The sequence below is a fragment of the Erinaceus europaeus genome, chromosome 5 (genome assembly GCF_950295315.1).
Source record: "Erinaceus europaeus chromosome 5, mEriEur2.1, whole genome shotgun sequence".
Classification (NCBI taxonomy): Eukaryota; Metazoa; Chordata; class Mammalia; order Eulipotyphla; family Erinaceidae; genus Erinaceus; species Erinaceus europaeus.
In genome coordinates this window covers 14065944-14089573 of record NC_080166.1, presented here as the reverse complement: position 1 = coordinate 14089573, position 23630 = coordinate 14065944, and the positions used below count along the sequence as shown (strand labels likewise).

Here is a 23630-nt window from a genome sequence, read left to right as displayed (position 1 = left end):
CAGGAGCAGTGGTTTTGTAGTGCAGGAACTGAGCCCCAGCGATCATCCTGGAGGCGAAAAAGAAGAATCTGAAAATTGAAGATGAAACATTGTGTGTGAGCATCCTGGTTCTCCCCACAGATGCAACACAGCAGCAAGAAAAGTTTCCTTTCACTTTATTTTCCAGAGATTGAAATGCTGCTATTGCTTTGGCAAAGAAGACTGGGAGAGTCTATTGACAGGATGGCTGTGCATTCACTGGCGTGTATCAATTACCTTATCGATTATTCATTTTCTCCCATCTCCTGCTCAACATTGAGAATGTCTGACATCTCAACAAGGCCGGGCCATAGGTCCATGCTCTGCACGTTTGCTGCCCCCAAACATTCAATGAACTTGGATTCTCCATTCACTCATCCCAGTCTCCTCTGACAGTCCAAATCCAGCTAGTCTCTGGGATTCTTTCTTGGGTCTATAGGGATCTGTCCTCCTAGAGCTCTCCCCTCCACTCCCCTCCACTCCCCTCCCCTCCCCTCGCCTCCACTCCCCTCCACTCCCCTAGCCTCCCCTAGCCTCCACTCCCCTCCACTCCCCTCCACTCTACTCCCCACCCCTCCCCTCCACTCCACTCTACTCCCCTCCCCTCCCCTCCACTCCCCTCCATTCCCTTCCACTCCACTCCCCTCCCCTCCCCTCCACTCCCCTCCATTCCCCTCCACTCCCTTCCACTCCACTCCACTCCACTCCCCTCCACTCTACTCCCCACCCCTCCACTCTACTCCCCACCCCTCCACTCCACTCCCCTCCACTCCCCTCCACTCCCCTCCACTCCCCTCCACTCCCCTCCACTCTACTCCACTCTACTCCACTCCACTCCACACCACTCCCCTCCACTCCCCTCCACTCTACTCCCCTCCCCTCCACTCCCCTCCACTCCACTCCCCTCCACTCCACTCCCCTCCACTCCCTTCCACTCCACTCCCCTCCACTCCACTCCACTCCCCTCCACTCTACTCCCCACCCCTCCACTCCCCTCCCCTCCCCCCATTCCACTCCCCTCCACTCTCCTCCATTCCCTTCCACTCCCCTCCACTCCCCTCCCTCCGCTCCCCTCCCCTCCACTCCCCTCCACTCCATTCCCCTCCCCTCCACTCCCCTCCCTTCCACTCCACTCCCCTCCACTCTACTCCCCACCCCTCCACTCCCCTCCACTCCCCTCCCTTCCACTCCACTCCCCTCCCCTCCACTCCCCTCCACTCTACACCCCTCCACTCCACTCCACTCCCCACCCCTTCCCTCCACTCCCCTCCACTCCCCTCCACTCCCCTCCACTCCACTCCACTCCCCTCCCTCTCCTCCCCTCCCCTCCCCTCCAATCCATTCCCCTCCCCTCCACTCTACTCCCCTCCCCTCCCCTCCACTCCCCTCCCCTCCCCTCCCCTCCCCTCCACTCCCCTCCCCTCCACTCCATTCCCCTCCCCTCCACTCCCCTCCCTTCCACTCCACTCCCCTCCCCTCCCCTCCACTTTACTCCCCTCCCCTCCACTCCCCTCCCTTCCACTCCACTCCCCTCCATTCCCCTCCACTCCCCTCTCCTCCCCTCCACTCCCCTCCTCTCCCCTCCACTCCCCTCCCCTCCACTCCCCTCCCCTCCCCTCTACTCCCCTCCACTCCCCTCCCCTCCCCTCCACTCCACTCTACTCCACTCCTCTTCTCTCTTCTCATTTTGCCACCAAAGGATATTATAGCTGGTGGCTCAGTGCCTACATCACAACTCCATTGTTCCTAATTTCACTGTATTTCTATTTATCTAATTATTTGCATCTCCAGGGTCTTGAGCATGTGGAATAGTTACACTCTTGGAATTTTTCCCCCTCCCACCTCAGATTGACCCATCCCAACTCAGATCTATCAATCAGTCTGTCTGTCTGCCTATCTATCTATCATTTATGGAGAAAGAACGGTCCCTTACTACCTTACTATCTGTGGAGCTTCCCCTGGGGCTATGGCACTTGCGTATGATGCCAGGGTTCAAGCCCAGGCCCTGAGACATGAGAAATCACTCTTTCCACCTGGGCTTCCCAGAAGGAGGTCCCGCATGGCTGGCATGGGTGGTGTGAAGTGTGCTGCAAGGGGGAGGTGGTCTCAGGCTGGTCTTGTGTAATGGGCAGGCCCTGGCAGGGGAGGCTTCCCTGGTCTCAGTAGATGTGAAGGGTTTGCCCCAGGGACCTGGCCAGGGCAGCAGGGCCTCAGGGCAGCCTGTGGCAGCAGAGAGGCGAGGTGAAGTCAGGAGAAGGGATGCACTGTGTTGTCTTTGGATGGTGGAAGGAATCCTGGGAAGGTCTCGGGCAGGGCTGGCTGCCTGGCACTAGCTGGGAGTTGGGCGACAGCCATCCTCCTAAGCCGAGCCAGGGTGTGCCAGGTGGTTTGTTTGGGTGGTAGGATGATCCCTGGGTCTCCTGAAGCTTCTGCATTGGGCTGGGACTTTCTGAGCATCAGATACGTGGGATCTAGGGAGTCTGGCTAGCGATGGGAAGATGGCTGGGTGATGGGTGAGGATGTCCCAGGGGAGACGTCCATCCCCTTCTGTACTTCTGCAGGCAATTCCTCTTCATGTCTGTGATGGGGACTTGTCACAGCTAAGGGCACAGGTGCACTGGCTTCTCCTATCTTTGCATGCTGAGGACAACCCAGGAACAGCATTTCCTGACCTCTGTGTCCTCTCTCTAGGAAAGTCCCCGAGCCATCACCTGTCAGGTAAGGAGTGGACCAGGAAGGGTTATCTGGGTATTTCTGAATCAGCAATCAGCAGATCACCTCTGAATTTAGATCACCTCTGGTTCAGAAGGGGCCCAGCCTCTCTTCACTGCAAAAGGCAGGGAGCTGATCTCAGTTTACTGTTTGATTAATAACCAGCGAGGCAAAGCTTCCTGTGCAAGCTCATCCTGTGCTTTTTTTTTTCTTTCTTTTCTTTTTGCCTATCAACCTGTATATTTAACTGAGAGCAGAAGCTTCTTCTCCCTTCTCCCAAAGCCTATTCTTTAAGAGTGTGGGTGTGAAAAGGAAATGTCACTTATTGCACCCGCACTTGTATACTGAGTCTTGCTTCTTTACATTTTGTGTTTGTGGAGAGGTCCTCCCACATCAAGACTCGAAGAAGAAGGCTCCAGGGATGCTGAAGGAGAGGGAGCCAAAAATACTTCTGTTTTACAGCCTAGATTGGCCTTCTCTTACAGTCCCAACCTTTGCTGGAGCCGTTTGCTTAGTCTTAACTCGGTGTGTGTGTGTGTGTGTGTGTGTGTGTGTGTGTGTGTGTGTGTATAATGTCTAGGCTCCCAGAAGTGGTGTGAAGAAAGGAGAGCACCTTTTATTGAAATGGAGCCTTGGAACCGCTTCATCCTTGCTCTCCTATTGAGCTCACTTATAATTAACCCAACTTGGCTGCTTTTGGAGAAATGACTCAAGACTCACTCAGCTGGGTGACAGAAAAGCCAGCCTTAAAAAAAAAAGGACTCATCTAACACTTGAATTATATTATTAATTTATTTTTATTTATTTATTTATTTATTTAAATATTTTATTTATTTATTCCCTTTTTTTGCCCTTGTTGTTTTTGAATTTTTTTATTAGTGATGTGATTAACAAGATTGTAATATAACAGGGGTACAATTCCATACAGTTCCTACCACCAGAGTTCCTTGTCCCCTCCCCATCCATTGGAATATTCCTAATTCTTTATACCTCAGGAAGTATGGACCAAAATTCTTTATGGGGTGCAGAAAGTGGGAGGTCTGGCTTCTGTAATTGATTCTCTGCTGGACATCGATGTTGGCAGGTGGATCCACACCCCCAGCCTGTCTCTCTCTTGCCCTAGTGGGGTAGGAGTCTGGGGAGGGGAGATTCCAGGACACATCAGTGAGGTCGTCTGCCCAGGGAGGTCAGCATGGAATCATAGTAGCGTCTGCAACTTGGTGGCTGAAAGGTGCTAAGATATAAAGCAGGACAAATTGTTTAATAAATAGGAGCTCAAAGGTAGGAATAGAGCAGATGAAACTAGGGGTCTTGTGTGGGAAGAAGCTAGTTCTAAAGAGGGAGAGGTCTACTGACATATACAATTCAGAGGCTCTGAACCATCTGGAGACAACTGCAGCTGACATGAAGGGGTCATTGGCAGGTACAGCCCCAGGATGACGGCATGGAAGAGACAGAGTCCCAGAATGTATACACCCTCCCTGCCCCCAGCCTCCACCATTCCTGCTAAGTAGAGAACTCAGTGACTTAGTGGAAGACAGAATTGCAGCCCTGGGAGGAAGGCCCTGCTATTTCCAGTCTTTTCTATTTCTAGCCTAGGCTGTCTCAAGGGGTCAACCCCGTCTAGCCCACCTGCTAAAGAAAGCCTGCGGCTATGATGACTGTTTACAGCCCCTTTATTTTAAGCAAAGAAAGCTGTTGTGCCCACAGGGAAATTATCAGCTCCTACAGATCACCTGTGTGCCACCCTTTCCTCTCAGGGATGGTAATTTCACCTTGTCATCCTGATGCCACCCTCCCCATTTTCACTGTTCTTCCTGCCCTTAACCTTTCCTCCTCTAAGGGGACCTTTCTGGATCCCAGAGGGAGAACTTTTGAGCATCCATGCCTGTCTTCTCTTTCTGTCCGTCAGGAGACTTAGATGAACGTGCATAAATGTTGTCAATTCAGGTCAGGTCTTGTCCCCGGCTGGTCTGTGTGGTGTCTGCTGTCCTCACCAGAAGGACATTCAATGTTTGCCAGTGTCATGGGAGAAATGGCAGGCTACCTGAGTTGAGAAACTCATCTAAAAGAGCACAGAGCAGGCCAAGCACCACTAGAGTTCTGTGTCCCCATCCCCTCCATTGGAAACTGCTGTAGTTCTCCCAAGGTCACAGATATGGGTTGACTTTATAACTAGCTATCTATAGCTATGTATGTATATCTATCTATATCCATTATCTATCTGTCTGTCTGTCTGTCTGTCTGTCTATCTATCTATCTACCTATCCATCTTCTGTCTCTATTTTTTGCCCATTTTTTCCAGTGGTCCTGCCTTCTCTTCCTTTCTGAGTCACTCCTACACCTTCCTAGTGTCTTACTACTTCCTAGTGTCTTTCCTTTTTTCCTCTTCTCTCTCAGATAAGCTCAAGAGCTTTCTTTGGTGTGGAACCCTGACCCCACCCCCATTATGACTTTCAGCTGCTTTCATGATCTCTCTCCCACAAAAACTTCTGTCTCTGGAACTTTGAGGCCACAGGACTGAAGCTACAGAGAGATAGTGACATTTGACATATTCCAACCTTACCTTTATTTTTTCCGTCTCAAAATCTCAGCATATGTTCCTGGCACACAACGCTCTTTGACATCCATGTTGATCCCACCCAAAGTCCCAGCTTTATTTACTTTCTGAACCATTCGTGGAGCCTCAGAGGAAGTCCCTCACCCTTTTTGCTTGTCCTCATCTAACTTCCCGAGGCTGCCAGCATGAGGACAGTCTTATTTATACTTCTTCCAACCGGCATGTGCTCATGTGTTGTCAAAAACTAGTCTATGGGGGGGCGGGTGGGACACGGAGGTCTGGTGGTGGGAATTGTGTGGAATTGTATCCCTCTTGTCCTATAGTTTTTGTCAGTGTTTCCTTTTTATAAATAAAAAACACTGAAAAAATAGACACCTTGGACATTATTAGATTTTGCCTTCAGCGTTGCAACCCAATCTCTCTGAGCTGCCTCTAGAACTCCACTGTCTATTGTGTCTTGGGTCTGGGGTCAGGGGCAGGAAATCCTCTTTCAAAACTGCTTCCTCCTCTGCCTTCTGTCTGTGGTCATTTCTCCCATTCCCCTGCGCATGGGTGTATGTCCTGCAAACATCTCCATCTGTCAAAACCCTCTTGATCCTTGCTATAAAGTCAAGCATGAACTGCTGCCTGTGATCCCTGCAAATAGCATTCCTGCTTTGTACACTCCCACCACACTCCCGCTCCCTTCCTTTTATGACGCTCTAACAGCTTGGCTTCTAGTTATTTTTACAAGTGATCCTAGTCAAAGCTTTCTAATCTTTTAAATTATTCAGTCTCCACAGGCTTCTAGCATAGTCACTTGATTTCTCCCAGTAGGTGCTCCTGGTAATGGTTATTCCACTCGCACTGGGGCTTCAGCCAGGACTTCGTAGGCAGGGCCTCTGTGAATGTGAAAGATGGTTCCACCCAGTATGGACAATGTCAAGACTTGCATCACATATTATTGGGCTGTTGGAAAGGTCATGATGGATTTGCCCATGTTTTTCTGTGTGAAAAATGAGTCATGATGTTCCCTGCGCCCTAGCAGGGTTCATATTACTCAGGAGTTGCCTGTAGCCACACTGAAAAGGGTCTTTGGAATATTAAAAGGGGAAACTCGGTGGCTCTTACTCTTTCTACCTGTAGGTGTGAGTTTGCTGGAGGACAGAAGGGTGATGGTGCAAGGAAGAAAACTAATGAATGATCACTGCTCTACAAACATGTCCCCAAGGGGTGATTTTAATGGGTCTGAAACATGCACGTGCGAACCTTTGTGCCTGACAATAAACAACTCTTCCCTCTGTCTCACTATCTTTGAGAATGCTGAGATATGGAGAATGGAGTGTGCCCTTTGTACTCTGGGTTAGAGTGAATGGGATACAAACAGAAGCTTGTGAATTTCACCAACAGACACAAATCAAGATGGTTCATTATTCCTGTGAGTGTGTGGAGACTGGATTAAACATGCAGGAAGGCAGTGGAATTAGTGAGTTGGGAGATTACTGCCCACGTCCCTTAAAAACGAGAAGACACTTGCTGCTGCTGAAACCCTGATACAAGCTAGATGTGCATATGTGATATGTAGCATATATGTAGCATATATGTAATTTGGGGCATGATCTCGTAAGTATTTGTACTCAAGGACAGAGGAGTGGTTTCTGTGTTAAAAGAATTCTGCCTTTACAGAGGGTTAGATTTAACCTTTGTCAATTTTTGTGTGTTGGTTAGATGGATACAATGTTGTGTTATTTAGAGGGTTTGGGGCCTTGCAGAAATACAGTTTCATTTCTTCAATGTCAATATGTCAATGTCAATATCCAAGCACTGCTGCTCCTGGTGTGATAGAATTTCCATGTGGTGCTGGGCTTTGCAGCTAGGCCACACATGTGGTAAGAATTCCTTTGACTTTGAGATGATTTTTTGGGGGAATATTTTACTAATTGTATAGGGTGTGTGTGTGTGGGTGTGTGTGTGTGTGTAGTGGTGGTGGTGGTGTTGGTGGTGGAGGTGGCGAGCAAGAAGCCATTTAGAAAGCTTAGACCCATACAACACCAGGTGTAGAACTGGGAATGTCTAACACAGAATTCTTGTACTCTAGTTTTATTATTTTCCTGGTTGCTAAATTATCTCTGCATAATGATCAAAAACAAATTCATTGCTTGCCAACACAGTTCTTTGTATGTGTCGTGATGTCTATTAAAGCATGAGGGAGCTTTGGCAGAATATAAATGGATCGTCTCATGAGATGACTGGTCAGAAGACAGGTTGGTTTTGAAAGAGCACTTGCTCCCATGGAGCAGAAATAAAATCCAGAGAAATGTGTGTTTGTCTCTGCTCTCCTGAGCTTCTTTGCACAGTTCATTATAACATTTTTTTTATATTGGGGAGATTGATGGTTTACAGTAAAGACAGTTGTTGATACAGGTGTAAAAATTCTCAGTTTTCTCTAAAACACTCCCACTCTCAGCCCAGGGCCTCCTCCACCATCAAGCACCAGGACCTGAAAACCCCTCCTCCCCACAGAGACCTTTATTTTGGTGCAGTACACCAAACCCAGTCCAAGTTCTGCTTTGTGTTTTCCCTTCTATTCTTAAATTTCCACTTCTGTCCATTAGTGAGATCAGCCAGTATTCATCCTTCTCTTTCTAGCTGATCTCACTTCACAGGGTTCCTTCAAGTTCCATCCAAAATGAGGTGAAGAAGGTGTCTTCATCATTCTTCACAGCTAAGTAGTACTGCATTGTATGTAGACCACAGCTTTCTCAGCCACTCATCTGTTGTAGGGCACTTGGGTTGCTTCCAGGTTTTGGCTATTGCAAATTGTGCGGCTATGAACACAGGTGTACACAGATCTTTTTGGATGGGCATGGCTTACTTTAGTATATATCCACAGGAGAGGGATTGCAGGGTCGTAGGACAGGTTCATTTCCAGCCTTCTGAGAGTTCCACAGGCTGCTCTCCACAGGGGCTGGGCCCACTGACATCCCCGGCAGCAGCACAGGAGGGCTCCTTTGCCCCACAGCCTCTCCAGCCTTTGTTGTCACTGTCCTTTCTGAATATCATTGCAACTGTACCCAGAGACTGTCCAGCAGGAAGCTGACCTCCTGATGACCTGGCTGCCCTTTTTGCTGTGTTTCAGGCACTTGCCCCACATGACAGGAAGGCCAGCTTCCAGCTAGCGCATAAGTGCCCAGTGTCCGGAGCCGTCTGTGCACCATGAGGGGACCCTGTGTCCTTGCTTGGCTGTTCTCGAGCCTGGGCTGGTGGAGACTTGTGCAGCCAGAAAGCGACTCAGTCCGGTGCCAGCGAGTGGAGCATCCAGTTGTCACATACAAAGGTAAGAGAAGGCACACTTCCATGGCCACACCCCCGGGGAGGTGGGCGTCCCATACTCAGTCATGGCAGATGGGCAGCCTGGCTGTGTAGTGCCCCACTCCTGGTTTACACACAACTGGAAACGAGAGCAACATTAATTTCCTGTCTACACACTACTCAGTCTCAAAGAGCATTCACTCTAGGATTTGTCAGTGGGAGCAAACCACACATTTAATGAACTGCAAACTTGCTAGACATTGGATATAGGAGAAAGAAATGGGCCTCACACAGAGAAAAACAAAACCCGTTAAAGCAAATATTACAACAGCATGTTCAGCAAACCCTTATTCGTACCGGCAACTACACATTTACCTCCTGCTTGGCATTGCAAGGTGGTAAAATTTTTCACCCATCTCTGTGGGTCTGTGGGATTAACTAGTGTGTATGCCTACCTCATTTTAGTCTTTCATTCAGCAAAATTTATGTGCACTCTGCCTTCAGCCAACACCCCATTATACCATCTAGCGATGTGTAATTAACCAGACATTGTGGTTTACAATATTCAATAAATACTCCTGATTTTAAGTATTGCATTGTGAATCTTTTCAAAGATATGCAAGAAAAGAACAATTTAAAATCATACCCTACAATTACAAATTTCTAGCTCACCAAGTTTACTGTATAATAACCAACAAATAATTTCAAACCAGATACACAGTTATCTGTGCTATTCAAGATACTGTTACTTTACCAAAGACACAAACAGAAACAATTCCAGTAAATTATCACATATTCAGTGAGTACTGCAAGATACCTAATGAATTTGGAAGTTCTTTTTGTTGGTAGCATATAAGAAACAGTTCTTTAAAATAATGCTCCTACCTGGTTTTTTTAAAAAAAAAATTGTATTTATTTATTATTGGAGAGAGACAGAAATTCAGAGTTGAGGAGGAGATAGAGAGGGAAAGAGACAGAGAGACACCTGCAGTTCTGCTTCACCACTTGTGAAACTTTCCCCCTGCAGGTGGGGATTAGGGGCTTGAACCTAGGATTTTGTGCACTGTAATGCCTGCACTTAAGCAGGTTTGCTCCTGCCTGGTCCCCGACATAGTTTCAACCTTGACTTCTCTCTTGTATCTCTTAAAGTTTTACTGTGTTATTTTGTTGGTTGCCTTTTTCTTTTGTCACTTTTGTTGTTCTTTTTGCAAATTAAAGACGAAGGACTTCTAGGTGTTTATGCTATGGTGTTTTCCAAAGACTGGGTTTTGGTGATTGTATTTCATGGGTGTCATTCATGTGTTTTCTCTCTGGCAGATATTTCTGAAAATTTAGAGAAATACCCTGAGGCTCACTTAAATTCAGGTTGCCCCTCCTTCCCCCCCCCCCTTATTGTATTATAGAAGGGGCTAATCAGGAGACAGATCAATTCTAGGTGTGACCTTGGCAGTCAGTGCTCTTAAATGCTTTAGTTTACCACCTCTCTGTCAGATACTATAGTGGGATGATCTCATTTTATGGTTCTTTCCTCATTTATTGGCTAGAATTCTGCTGCTTCTGTGTAAAGAAACATGGTCTACATAAAGAGACTGGCCCTCATCAAGTCTTTGAAGGTTCTGAAGATACAGTTCATCCCAAAAAGGCAGAATGAATTCCTGTTGTTATCTCTTTGTCTTGAACGTCTTTTAAGATTGTTAGTGATGGAATGGATGCCTAGCAGGAAACAGACAGGAAGAGGAACAGAGTGTGAGCACCAACCTTTTGGCTTTTTATTCCATGTGTGGAAGAGACGGGACAGCAGCTGGGAGGAATTGAGAATTCCCAATGGATTGAGAAGCTTGAACCCAACCCTTAGCCAGGGGGGACTGACTCGTTGAGAGCCAGGAGTTTTTCAAGAAGATGGTGGCCACAGGGTGGAGAGTGCAGGCTCAGCTCAGTCCTTGCACGGGTCCTCGTGCTTCATACTTTATGCATTTAACTCGGTGTACTACCGCCCGGCCCCCACAAGTGTTTTTTATACAAATATTTCCATTTACTTAGTATTGGATAGAGACAGACAGAACTTGAGAGGGAGGAAGAGAGAAACAGAGAGAAACCAGCAGCCCTGCTTCACTACTTATTGAGGTTTGCCCCTGCAGGTGGGGCCAGGGGCTTGAACCTGGGTCCTTGTGTGCTGTAGGTGTGCTACCACCCGTCCCCCAAAAGTGTTTTTTTTTATCTCACCAGAGGTATGTGCGCAAAACTCTGGTGTCTGGTGGAATTGGGGTTTAAACCTGAAGCCCTGGTGCCTCAGGCATGAAGGGCTTTCTGCAGAGCCACTCCACTGTGTTTCCAGTCTGCTCATTGTACTTGTTTCCCTCTGTTCGTGCGGAGCCGAGTTCTGCAGACAGAGAGAGGGAGACAGGAACATACATTACAGATGGCTTCCAACAGCGCAGTGGGGGGAGGCTCCGTGCTGGGTCTCGTCTCGTGTGTGACAGAGCAGGTCTCCTCCTGCATGAGCTACCTTATAGTTCTCTGCATTTTAGCTTTCATGCCACACTGACAAGTGACCTAAGAACTTTGCCCTGCCTACCAGTGTTCCTGGCTTAAATTTGTTTATGCCGTATGTTTAAAAATAAGAAGGGCCAGGTGGTGGCACACTTGGCTGAGTGAACATGCTGCGATGCACAAGGACCTGGGTTTGAGTCCCATGTCCCCAACTGCAGGGGGAATGCTTTGTGTGAGAGTGCTGCAGCTGTCTCTCTGTCTATCCTTCTCTATCACCCTCTTCCCTCTTGATTTCTGGCTGTATCTATACAATAAGTAAAGAATTAAGAAAAGATTAAAAATGAGAAGAGAGGGAGAGGCAGAGGTAGAGAGTGGGAGAAACCTCCAGGCAGTAGTACCACACCATCCTCAGAGAACACTTGGTGCTGTCCATGGTGCTGCTATGGGGTTCCTGATATGGAAACCAGCATCCTTACAGGGTACTTGGAGCTTGAGCTTGACTCTCCACGGTACAGTTCTGTAGCGAGGTCCAAATGCAGGATGTGAGAAAAGCAGGGCCCTGCCTGCTCTGGGCTCCGAGGGAGGTATCCTTCCCTGCCTCCTCCTGCTTCTGGTGGTTGTCAACAGACCGTGACTGTTCCTGGATTGTAGAAACATCGCACCCGTATCAGTAGCTGTGGTCATTTTCTAGCCATTCTCTCCTTTCATCCCGCCTGTCCGCTTGTCTTCCCCTCTCTGTCCGAAGACACCAATCTAAGCAGACTTTCGTTCTGTTCTGACTCAGCAGGGCCTCATTCTAACTAATCAGACGGGCAAAGTCTCCCTTTCCAAACAAGTGCTCACTTAGAGGTAGGGCTTCAATAGAACTGTTGCTGGGGGGGAGGGCGGCAGTTCAAGGACTGGCTGCAAAAGTTTATCAGTTTCTTGGCATGATGGAGGTCAGTGACTAGAAGGGACTGAGAGATCCACAGTGAGATTCAATAAGTGCACATCCTAGGTGAGGACTGTCAGCTTCCTCAACAGAGCCAAGCTAGTAGGAGGCAGCTCTTGTGAGAACAGGACTTACTCATCTCATCTGTTGATGGGGGAGGCAGGATAACACAAGAGGCTGAAAGGGGGGCTTTGAGGGGGCGATGGGTCATTGACTAGACTGTCCCCAGAGCTGTAGGATGGGGAGGAAATGGGCACAGGTGGGGATTAGCTGGCAGGAAGCAGAGCCTACCTCCTGGGCATAGAGGGAGGCAGGAAGGTGGGTGGAGCCCCCAGGAATCCAAAAGTGAGCAGATGGGGGCTTTGGGATAGGGGGGAGGTTTCTGTGAACCTTCATGTTGGTGGGACAGAACATCCAGGCCCCCAGCCATGAGGATGGACGCCTTAGGAAGGAAATATCTGCTGGCGTTTTTATTCTCATGGCCTCACCAAAGCCCAAGCTTCATTTGTTTCTCTTCCAAACAATTACTAGGGCTCTGTACTAACCCTCCGCTTCTGTGCTCCTCTCCATCCAACTCCTATGCATACACTCTTGTGAGGACAGTCCAATTCATAGTTTTCCTGATGTTGATAGCCTCTGTGAGCATCCTAACAAAAATAGACACTGTAGACCTTTAATCATTGCTTTTCAAATTTCCACCTAGAACAGAACCCATCCAGGATCATACTTCTGCATATTCCTATCCCATCCCATCCTGTCCTATCCTTCCTCCTGTAGGTGGGGAGCCGGGGCACCTTTGTAGGTCCTTGAGCTTAGTACTGTGTGCACTTGAGCAATTGACCCCAAACAAAATGTTTAATCAACAGGAACCCATAGGTAGGAACTTAGCAGATGAAATCAGGGGTCTTTGAGAGCTAAGAAGCTAGGGAGTCTATTTTAGGTATAATCCAAGTGGCCCATGGTGTTAGCAGTTTTTGTGTGAGCCTGATAGGTAACCAGCAAGTGGACAAAAAACATTGTCTGGAAGATGGTGAGAGAACACTTTATGAGAATCGGGCTAGAAAGCTGGATTGCCTTAAGAGGGTCCAGTGAGACCTAGGGTAGACCTAGGGTAGTTTCTGTTACAAACAACAGCAACAACAACAAAAATAAATAAAATGTGGCCTAGCATTCTCTGGGATTCTCCTGCTCCTCCTCCTCCTCCTCCTCCTCCTTCTTCAGTTTTTAAATAATATTTATTTATTTTTTTGGTTAGAGATAGCCAGAAACCAAGGAGGAAGGGGGAAAGAAGAGAGATACCTGCAGACTTGCTTTGCCACTTGTAAATCTCTCCCCTACAGCTGGAGACCAGGGTTTTAAACCTGGGTCCTTGCACATTGTAACATGTGTACTCAACCAGGTGTGCCACCACCCCACCCCTGGGAATCCTTTCTCCTATATTGGACTATACGAGAAACTCCAGAAAATAGGTCAGATTGCCCATGAAGAAGGAATACAGAAAGGACTGGGAGATCTTGGCATCAAACATCTTGATTCCATGTGTCTTGGTATTTTCCTGACTCATCCTCTCTCCAGGAAGCCACCTTATGCAAAGGGCGCCCAACAAAGTTGAGCAGAGGCCCAAATGTCATCTGACTGCAATGGAGTACCTCAGATGCTTTTTGGCTTCTATTTAGCTGGTTCAGCACAAGAGACTGGAAGAATCTGATTCTTCCTGCCTTGGTAAAATATCTGCATCTGTGGGCAGCTCAGCTCTGCCAGCTCATTGCTTTCCTCACTTGAACAGCTTGCTGGGTTTGCAAGGATGGTCCCCAACTGGCATGTCTGGGAATATTTATCCCTGACTGTGTACAGGCCACTTACAAGTGTTGACCTGTTCCTGGCACAGCGTTCACACTCACGTCCTTGTCATTGGTTTAAATGTCCTCCCCGTAAAGAGATGGAGAATTAGTGACCCTGTAAGACAGTGCGTTTCCCAGTGTGCTTATGGAGCCTCATATCAGTTGCTGCAACGAGCTTTAAATGTATCCCGTCTGCTTAAGCGCCATGTTCCCATGCTGTTTGTTCATTGATTAAAGTCCACACAACGTGCTCTGCTCACTGGCTAGAGAGCAAGCTACTGTTCTTGTTGCTGGGTTACAGAGAGCAGTTTCACAGTTTGCAGACAGGAAGGCCATCAGCAGGCAGAGATATGTCAGGCCCGGGGTGTCTTTTCCTTGGCAAGTGAATACTCACTCAGGCTCACTTGGACGCTGTCCTGCTTACTCAGTCAGGCCAGGGGTTCCACAGCCGCATCTCTGAGATTTGCATGGCTGGCTCCTTGGCACCCCTGCGGAATGTCTTCCTCCTTGTAGGACCACTGATTGACCTAAGAATTGTTTTAGTACTTACGGGACTGGATAGACTCTGTTTAAAACCCAGTCAACACTGATTTAGAATACAGATTTCAGCTCAAGAGCTTCACACCTCACTGTGCCTCCCCCCCGATTCCCAGTACACCTGCACTTCTCAGGGCTGGAGACATTTCAGAGCTCTGACTCTGTATTGACCAGACTCGGATGCATGCTCCATCATTTTACACACTTCTTTTTTATGCAGATTCTTTATTTTTTAATATTTTATTTATTGGATTGTCAGAAAAGTCATGACTCCTCCTCTCTCTCTCTCTCTCTCTCCCCCATCCCTCTCTCCTTTCTTTCTTTCTTTAGCCACCAGGACTATTGCTAGGGTCTAGTGCTGGCACCATGAATCTACTACTTACAGGGAACTTCCCCCCATTTTTTTTTTTTTAGCTAGGACAGAGAATAATTGAGCGAGCACAAGGAAATAGAGCTAGGGAGGAAAAGATAGACATCTGGGGACCTGCAGACATGCAGACCTGCTTCACTGCTTATGAAGTGTCCTCCTGCAGGTGGGGGGTGGGGACTGGAACCCATGTACTTTGACTTGGTAATATGTGTGCTAATCTGGTACACCATGGCCTGGCCCCTGCAAAAGTCATGGCATCTTTCTATGCAAAAGTGTCTTACGGCTTTGCCAACAATACAGTATTTATTTATTTATTTATTTGATGGACACAAAATGAAACTGAGGTAGAAGGGGAGATGGATGGATGGATGGATGGATGGATGGATGGATGGATGGATGGATAGGTAGATAGATATATAGATTGGTAGATAGATAGATAGATAGACACCTGCAGCCAGAAAGAGAAAGATAAATGTGGGTTGATCCCACTCATGGACAGAAGTTGACAAATCAGAACAGAAGGGGAAAGGCAAAGCAGAACTCCACTGGGTTTGGTGTGATGCTCCAATGTACTGGACTCTGGAGCTGGGTAGGGGGACTTTCAGTTCCTAGAGCTGATGGTGGAGGGGGACCTAGGCTGGGGCAGAGTGTTTTATAGACACATATCATGGTGAGATAAGAAATTTTACTCGTTTGTGAACAATGATACTTAGTGACTCACACACAAGCACACAAAGAAAGAAAAAAAAATGTCCCTGAATTTCCCAAGTCTGAGTGCATAAACCATGAGGAAAATGGTTTCCTGTGCTTCTGGGTTCCTCTCATTTGAGAACTGCTCTTAGGCCCCTCAGTTATCTGTGTATGACCTCGTCACACTGGTCAACTTTCTGCTTTCTGCAAGGGGGGATTAGGTAGGTTTGCTTTCATTAAAAGCAGATCCCATGAAATTCCCTGTGATATTTAGCTTTGATCTTTTCAGATAATTCTTCTTCAAGGATTGCAAGGCACCTCTAGCTGTTGAAACTGTCTTGAATGTCACACTCATCCTTGTAGAAGGTACAGTTCACACAAGCTAGTTTGAGCTCTTTTTGCTTTATAGCTATAGGGGTCATCCTCCCATGATTTTATCTGAGGAGGAGACTATTGTGGTCGAATCCCTGAGAGATGTTCCTGCCCTGAGCTACTTGGCTTTTGTGATCTGGTGCGGAAGCTAAGGTCTGTGTCAAGTCAACCTCACTAGGGCAAATCTGGAGACTGGGCAGCAATTGTGCAACTTGGGCTCAAGAACACTGCCTGCTCTTTCCATTAATCCCCACATTCAGGGACACTTTTTAGAAATTAAAACATCTGCAGTACTTTGCTCTCTGAAAAAGTGGATACCCATATTTTCAACTCTATGATCTAAGCCTCTAGTGGTTATTCATTAGTGCATAGAGACTTTGGAAAAAAAATGCAGTGTAAAATCACTAGGCACTTTTCGGTGAATACTTTGGTTCCAAAGCCTAGTTTGTACTTTCATCTACTTATTGATCTCTGCAGACAAGAACCGGGCATGTCCCTGATGCATATTTCTTTATAAACATTTCTTTATATTTTTAGGTTCCAATGAAGTGACCTAATGAATTGTGAGAATTATTGATAACTTTTATATTACTTTGTAGTCTAAAGCCACAAATGAAATGGTTTTTTAAGATAGAATCTCATATGTGTGTGTATATACATACATATATATATATATATATATATATATATATATATATATATGATTGAATTTCAATTTTGTGATTGATCTGTCTCAGTGGGAAATATTTTTTATTATTTTAAGACTACAAATGGAATCCACACCTCATAAGTGAAGCAGTTTAGTGGGGTCACATTAAAACTGGGAATACAATTTTGCTAAGTAATAGTCAGGAGCTTGATTTAGAAGAGTCATTTCATCTGGCCTCAAATGGCATCTGTTGCTTTTTATTTTTCTGTAAGCACATTATAGTGTTTCAAAACATTGCGTGGACAGTCCATCAAGGTCTCCCATTGAAAGTAGATAAAGAATAGGAAAGCTTTCAAGGGAGGGGATTGGATAGGGAGTTCTGGTGGTGGGAATTATATGGAACTGTACCCCCTTGTCCTATGGTCTTGTCACTACTTCCATTTTATAAATAAATAAATAAATAAATAAATAAATAAAAGAAACATAAAAAGAAGGTATATATAAACCCTGTGTGCTCTGGCGCATGAAGGGAGGGCTGGAGGCTAATGTGTGATGGATCTGGCTTAATTAGGTAGTTTTTCCCATAGAATGCATGGACTCCGGTCTCTACTATCCAGGCAAAGTGTGCAGCTAGCGGTCCTCTGGGGAGGCATATCTGTGCCAGCCGCAGCAGAGATGAGGCTGACATGCTTCTATTCCCCGCACAACAAAGACAAGGGTCTGCTGCGGCTTCTGGACTTAGCTCTTTTGTCTTCACTGAATCTGCATGTTCCCTTTTTATTTCCTGAAGTGTCTTTCTTTTTTTTATTTATAAAAAGGAAACACTGACGAAACCATAGGATAAGAGGGGTACGACTCCACACAATTCCCACCACCAGAACTCCATATCCCATCCCCTCCCCTGATAGCTTTCCTATTCTTTATCCCTCTGGAAGTATGGGCCCAGGGGCATTGTGTGATGCAGAAGCTGGAAGGTCTGGCTTCTGTAATTGCTTCCTCACTGAGCATGGGGTTGACAGGTTGATCCATACTCTCAGCCTGCCTCTCTCTTTCCCTAGTGGGGCAGGGCTCTGGGGAAGCAGGGCTCTAGGACACATTGGTGGGGTCATCTGTCCAGGGAAGTCAAGTTGGCATCATGCTGGCATCTGGAGCTGGGTGGCTGAAAAGAGAGTTAACATATAAAGACAAACAAATTGTTGGGCAATCATGAACCTAACGGCTAGAAAAGTTCAGATGAAGAGTTGGGGGGGAGTTTCTGCTTTGTAGATAAGTTAGTAGGTCTATTTTAGTTATATTCCAAAGGGCCCATAACTATATTAGTTTTTAGTGTGAGATGGAAGTCAAGAAATATGATCTTCAATATTAGAAGATATATTTTCCAAGTTCTCCCTATTTTTTAGTTATATTTATTTACTTGTGTGTGCATGTGTGTCAATCTGAGAGAAAGAGTGAGAGAGACCAGAATACTGTTCAGCTCTTACACAAAGTGTCGGGAATTGAACCCGGGCCTCTGAAACCTCAGACGCATGTGCTCTGCCACTTTAGCCGTCTCTCCAGCACCTTCATTTCTCCACTGTTTTCCTGTTTCCCTCCTGAGATTCAGGATGCTGCATCCTAATCGTGTGTTACACGAGCCACAGGACACTCTAATTCCACGTGCTGGTGCTGGTGCTGGCTGTTGGTGTTCCTAGTTTGAGCACATTTGTCACTGTCTTCAAGGACCAAGGTTCAAGCCTGCACTCCCCACTTGCAGATGGGAATCTTCTTTTGTGGTGAAGTGGTACTGCAGGTGTCTGCAGGAATGAAAGTGTACCCATTTCTCCCTCTCTCTCTCTCTCTCTCTCTCTCTCTCTCCCTTCCCCCTGAGTTTCTCTCTGTATCATCCAATAAATCACCAAAGAAATAATAGGAAGAATTTAAAATTAAAGAAAAGTTGGGAGTTGGGGTGGTAGCGCAGCAGGTTAAGTGCACGTGGTGCGAAGCACAAGGACCCCAGCAAGGATCCTGGTTCCAGCCCCCGGCTCTCCACCTGCAGAGGAGTCGCTTCACAGGCAGTGAAGCAGGTCTGCGGGTGTCTGTCTTTCTCTCCCCCTCTCTGTCTTCCCCTCCTCTCTCCATTTCTCTGTGTCCTATCCAACAACAACAATAACTACAACAACAATGAAAAACAAGGACAACAAAAAGGGAAAAATAAATAAATACTAAAAATATTTTTAAAAAATTAAAGAAAAGTTTAAGTTAAACAAATTCCACATTCAGGGAAGACTATTGCTGCTAACATTCTAAGATTTCTGAAAACTGGAATGTTAAGGTACACCACACACAGGACAATACCGAATCTGGAAAGTCTAACTGACGCTATTGGGTTTTTATTCTCCATGTTGCAAAACTTCTGAGAAAACACATGGAGATAGAAAGTCTTTAGACAGCAGAATTGTTCTGAGAAACAGGAGCCATCCTGGAAGACATATAACACCAGGATTCCAGACCGTTGTCATGAGCATGTGGGTTGTTGAAACAAAATGCTGACATGAGAACCAGACCCAAGCAAACATTGCCATTTAACTCACACCACTTGTGCATCAGAACTCAGTGAATAGCTGCTAGTTTTTCAAGATACAATACTGAAGAACTGGGGTGTTCTATGCAGAAATTAACTGAATCATAACATGGCCATAAACTTAAGAATTAAAATCATGAGTCACCAGGTTCCAGATGTCATCAGGATGCTGGCCAGGCTTTCCTGGACTGAAGACCCCACCAATGTGTCCTGGAGCTCTGCTTCCCCAGAGACACACCCTACTAGGGAAAGAGAGAGGCAGACTGGGAGTATGGACCGACCAGTCAATGCCCATGTTCAGCGGGGAAGCAATTACAGAAGCCAGACCTTCTACGTTCTGCAACCCTCAATGACCCTGGGTCCATGCTCCCAGAGGGGTAGAGAATGGGAAAGCTATCAGGGGAGGGGGTGGGATATGGAGAATGGGTGGTGGGAATTGTGTGGAATTGTACCCCTCCTACCCTATGGTTTTGTTAATTAATACTTTCTTAAATAAAATAAAATAAAATAAAATAAATCATGGGTCAAGGAGATAGCTCAGCGTTAGAGGTTAGGACTTGAATGCCTGAAGTCACAGGTTCCATCCATGGCGCCATTATATGCCAGAGCTCAGTAGTGCTCTGGCCTCTATTTTAGTCACAAAAATATATCAACACATCTTAAATGAACAAACTAAAATTATGGACTGTGGGAGAGAGGTCATGAAAAATACTTCAGAGATGTTGAATTATGCAAATATTTCCTAGAATGAAGAAAGTGTGTCAAAGAAAATTTGATGGGTACGGGCAGTTCAGAATGAAAGATTCTTGTTTGTCAATGAAACTGCTATGAAAATGGAACAAAAAAAGTCACATTCCATAGGTCAATATTTATGAAGTGTGTACGTATTAAAGATCTTACATTCAACACATGAATATAACGAATAGTAAATAAGTAAACACCCTAATAATTTAAATTGCAAGTGAGATTTACATAGTCTGTGAAATTCCAATGACAATTGTGTGTTATATACACACACGGTAGGATACTACTCAGCTGTTAAGAACAATGAAGATGGGGAGTCGGGCGGTAGCACAGCGGGTTAAGCGCAGATGGTGCAAAGCACTAGGACCAGCAGAAGGATCCCGGTTCAAGCCCCTGGCTCCCCACCTGCAGGGGAGTCTCTTCACAGGCGGTGAAGCATGTCTGCAGGTGTCTATCTTTCTCTCTTCCTCTCTGTCTTCCCCTCCTCTCTCCATTTCTGTCTGTCCTATCCAATAATGACAACAACAATAATAACTACAACAATAAAACAATAAGGGCAACAAAAGGGAATAAGTAAATAAATAAATATTAAAAAAAAAAAGGAACAATGAAGACATTTCCTTTCCTTCATTTTGGATGGAAGTGGAAAGTGTTATGTTCAATCAGATAAGCCAAAAAGGAAAGGCAGACCCTAGATGATCTCAGTTACAGAATGACTTTAAGAAACGAAGACTGGAATGGAGAGCAAGGTGAACTTGGACTGAGTGGCAGGACTGCACCAAAGCAAGAGTCTTTGGGAAAGGACGGGGTAGAGGATGATGGGAAAAGTTCTGCAGTTGGGAGTGAGAATGTTCTGCAGCCACCTACCACCCGGAGATGAGAGACTGTACTCAAATATCAACAACCCTATTGCAGCCCCCCAACGGGATGGAAGCAAACCATGAAATGAGGCTAATGAAAATGTAGGTGGACTGATGGGGCCAGACAGCAGCACACCTCATAGAATCTGCACACAGGGGCATGGATCAAGCCTCAGGTCCCCAACTGCAGGAGTCAAGTTTCAGGAACAGTGAAGCAGAGCCGCAGAAGTCTTTCTTTCTTATTATTATTTGTTTTACAAAATTACATGTCAACAGGGGTTTAAATCCACACCATTCCCACCACCAGAGTTCTGAATCTTCAGTCTCCCCACTGCAATCCACCACAGTTCCCCTAAGGCTGTAGACATGGGCCAACGACCATCTCTACTGCTATCTGTTCACATTTATACATAATTGCCTCCATTTTCTCCCGATTCAATCCTCTCTTCCCCTCCAAGCCACTCATGACATTTTACCTCCATAAGTCCCTCTCCATTTCCTTCTGTTTCTCTGCGTGCTGATGGAGCTGGAGTTCAGAGTCCTCTTATCTTAATCTTATCACTTCTCTCCCATTGGGAGTCTGGACCAAGGTTGTTTATGGGGTGCATAAAGGTAGGCACTCTGGCTTCTGTAATTGCTTCTCTGATGAACATGGGCATTGGCAGTTTCATCCGTACCCCCAGCCAGTTTCTGTATCAGTACCACACGCTAACCAATTGCAGCACTGGAGCTTCCCCAAGCCTGTTTCTATCCTTCCCTAGTGGGTCCGAGCTCTGGAGGTGGCAGGTGTCCTTCTTTATCTCTTCGCCTTTACGTCCCCTTTCCCTCCCAATTTCTCTCTGTACTATCAGATGAAAAAGATGAGCTAGTGGAAGGACTGCTAATACTAAGGCTTGGTGAGAATGCTGTGGAGCTGGTCCTTTTGTGCTCTGCTCATGATAATACAAGAAGACAGGACCACTTTGGTAATGTGTGCACTCAACCAGTTTTGTCACTGCCCAACCCTAGTACAACCACTTTATGACTCTTTCTGAAGTTGGACATACACAGGCCCTAAATTCTATTGAATTCTATTGTACTTACTTTGTTTCCCAGCAATGATAAAAAATTCAATGGCTTCTACAGAAAGAATTAAAACCAAAACTAAAATATGCTTCATGTCTGCTCATCTGAAACTGGAAGTAACTGCATAGTTTATCAATGAGAATGCACAAGTTAATTATTGAAAATAAAACACCATGTCACAATAATAAAAGAAAAAAACTACTTGTACAGGCAGTGGGTGGAGGGATCAAGAATGTATTATAATAGTTGAATGATTCTGGATAGAAAAACTACATATTTTTCCTCCTATTTTGTGAAATTCTATAGACCCAAGAATTAAGTTAGCAGAAAACCTATTACTATTTATATTTACCTAGATACAGTGTCAAACCAGGAGTTTAGGAAGGTTAATGAGAGAATGCAGGAATCAGCACAAGAATTTGATGGCATGATGGAGTAAGGCTTATCCATTAGCTAGAGGTCATTGAAACCAAACCCATATATGTTATTCTTTCTAAATAACACCTCTGTTATTTAAATAGTCATGTAAGTTATGGCACTAATAGCAAAGTTGGACTTGTCAGGAATCTAGATTCTAGTAATCACACTACTTGAGGAGTAACCTGAGTTTGTCAAAACACAGTGTCACATTTTCTGGGCACTAAAGCCAAGCATTGTCTTAGAACTTTACCATGAGAAAGATCGTTGTGAATAGTGGGTTATTCCACACTTAATAAGATGTCTCTGTGGCTTAGTAAAGCTACTTAAAACTCTTAAGGTATTCAGGTGTTCAATGGAAATGTTTAAAGCAGTAAAACTTTCCTCCTATGGCTATTTTTAGAGCAAAGAACCTTATAGTTATGGTTAACTTGATGGAAAGGTGGTGATTTCTATAATAACCTCCTTAAGTACTGCTCCTGCCCAGTGCTGAGCTGTGGAGGACAGTATTTCTGACTCACATGTGCTTTTGAGAAGATGTCATCATGTCTGAAAATGACTGATTAGCAGAGAGGTTCCTTTGTAAGAGATAATTATACTTGTCGGGATTAGCAGTTATTAAAGCCAGAGAGCAGAAACAGTCGAGAGATGCACTTAGCCACAGTACCTTGGGTTTTAATGCACATACATCTTTGTTCCCTTTTAGGCATATTTTAGAAATGGGGCAACAGAAGGACCTTTTTATATAGAGCAGTTTCACTGAGTAAAACTCACATGAAGACCACAGTTCCCATAAGGTGCCAGGCCAATATGGCAGCTGATAGCCAAGCATAGTTATTGCAAATTACGATGTCACTAATGCAACTGAAGTAATACTTTTGCAGTTGTATGTGATTTTTTAATCAGTTAATATGAGAAGATAAGGAGTCATATATTGCTAGTGAATGCCCTATGGAGTATTTCAGGAATGGAATCTGAGTGCTAGTATTTCACACATTATGCAATGTAAGAAATTTTAGCGTAGATTCTGTGTGTCTACTCAAAGAAGCATGAATTCTGATATCCTAACTGTATTGGAAAATGTCATAGTTTATGTTTTCACAAAGCAGGGCTATGTCCTGGGCATCTTTCCTAAGGAATCAAACACATCCATCCAAAAATGTCTGTGTACACTTATGGTCACAGCATAATTTGTAATAGTCAAAACCTGGAAGCAACACGGCAGGTGTTCAACAACAGATGAGTGGCTGAGAAAGTTGTGGTTTATGTACACAGTGGAATATTACTCAGCTGTTAAGAATAATGAATTCAGGGGCCAGGTGGTTAGCTCACACATTACAGTGCTCAGGTACCTGGGTTCAAGCCCTGGTCCCCACCTGCGAGGGGTGGAAGCTTCATGAGTGGTTAAGCAGAGCTGCATGTGTCTCTCTCCTGCCTATCTCCCCCTCCCTTTTCAATTTCTCTCTGTCTCTATCCAATAATAAATAAATACATAAATAAATAAATAAACTATATTTTTTTTT

General features: G+C 45.5%; 1 protein-coding gene across 2 annotated transcripts in view; it reads left to right on the top strand.

Moving 5' to 3' along the window:
• SEMA5A (semaphorin 5A) overlaps positions 1 to 23630 on the top strand; it is a 380052-nt gene that overhangs the window by 121889 nt on the left and 234533 nt on the right. The window contains exons 3-4 of one of the 2 annotated variants that reach the window (XM_060191157.1): positions 2580 to 2736; positions 8409 to 8606. In XM_060191157.1, the coding sequence (XP_060047140.1) occupies positions 8486 to 8606 (121 nt within the window). In that variant the 5' untranslated portion in view covers positions 2580 to 2736; positions 8409 to 8485. The remainder of the gene's footprint in view (positions 1 to 2579; positions 2737 to 8408; positions 8607 to 23630) is intronic. The other variant, XM_007520548.3, reaches the window with a different exon arrangement.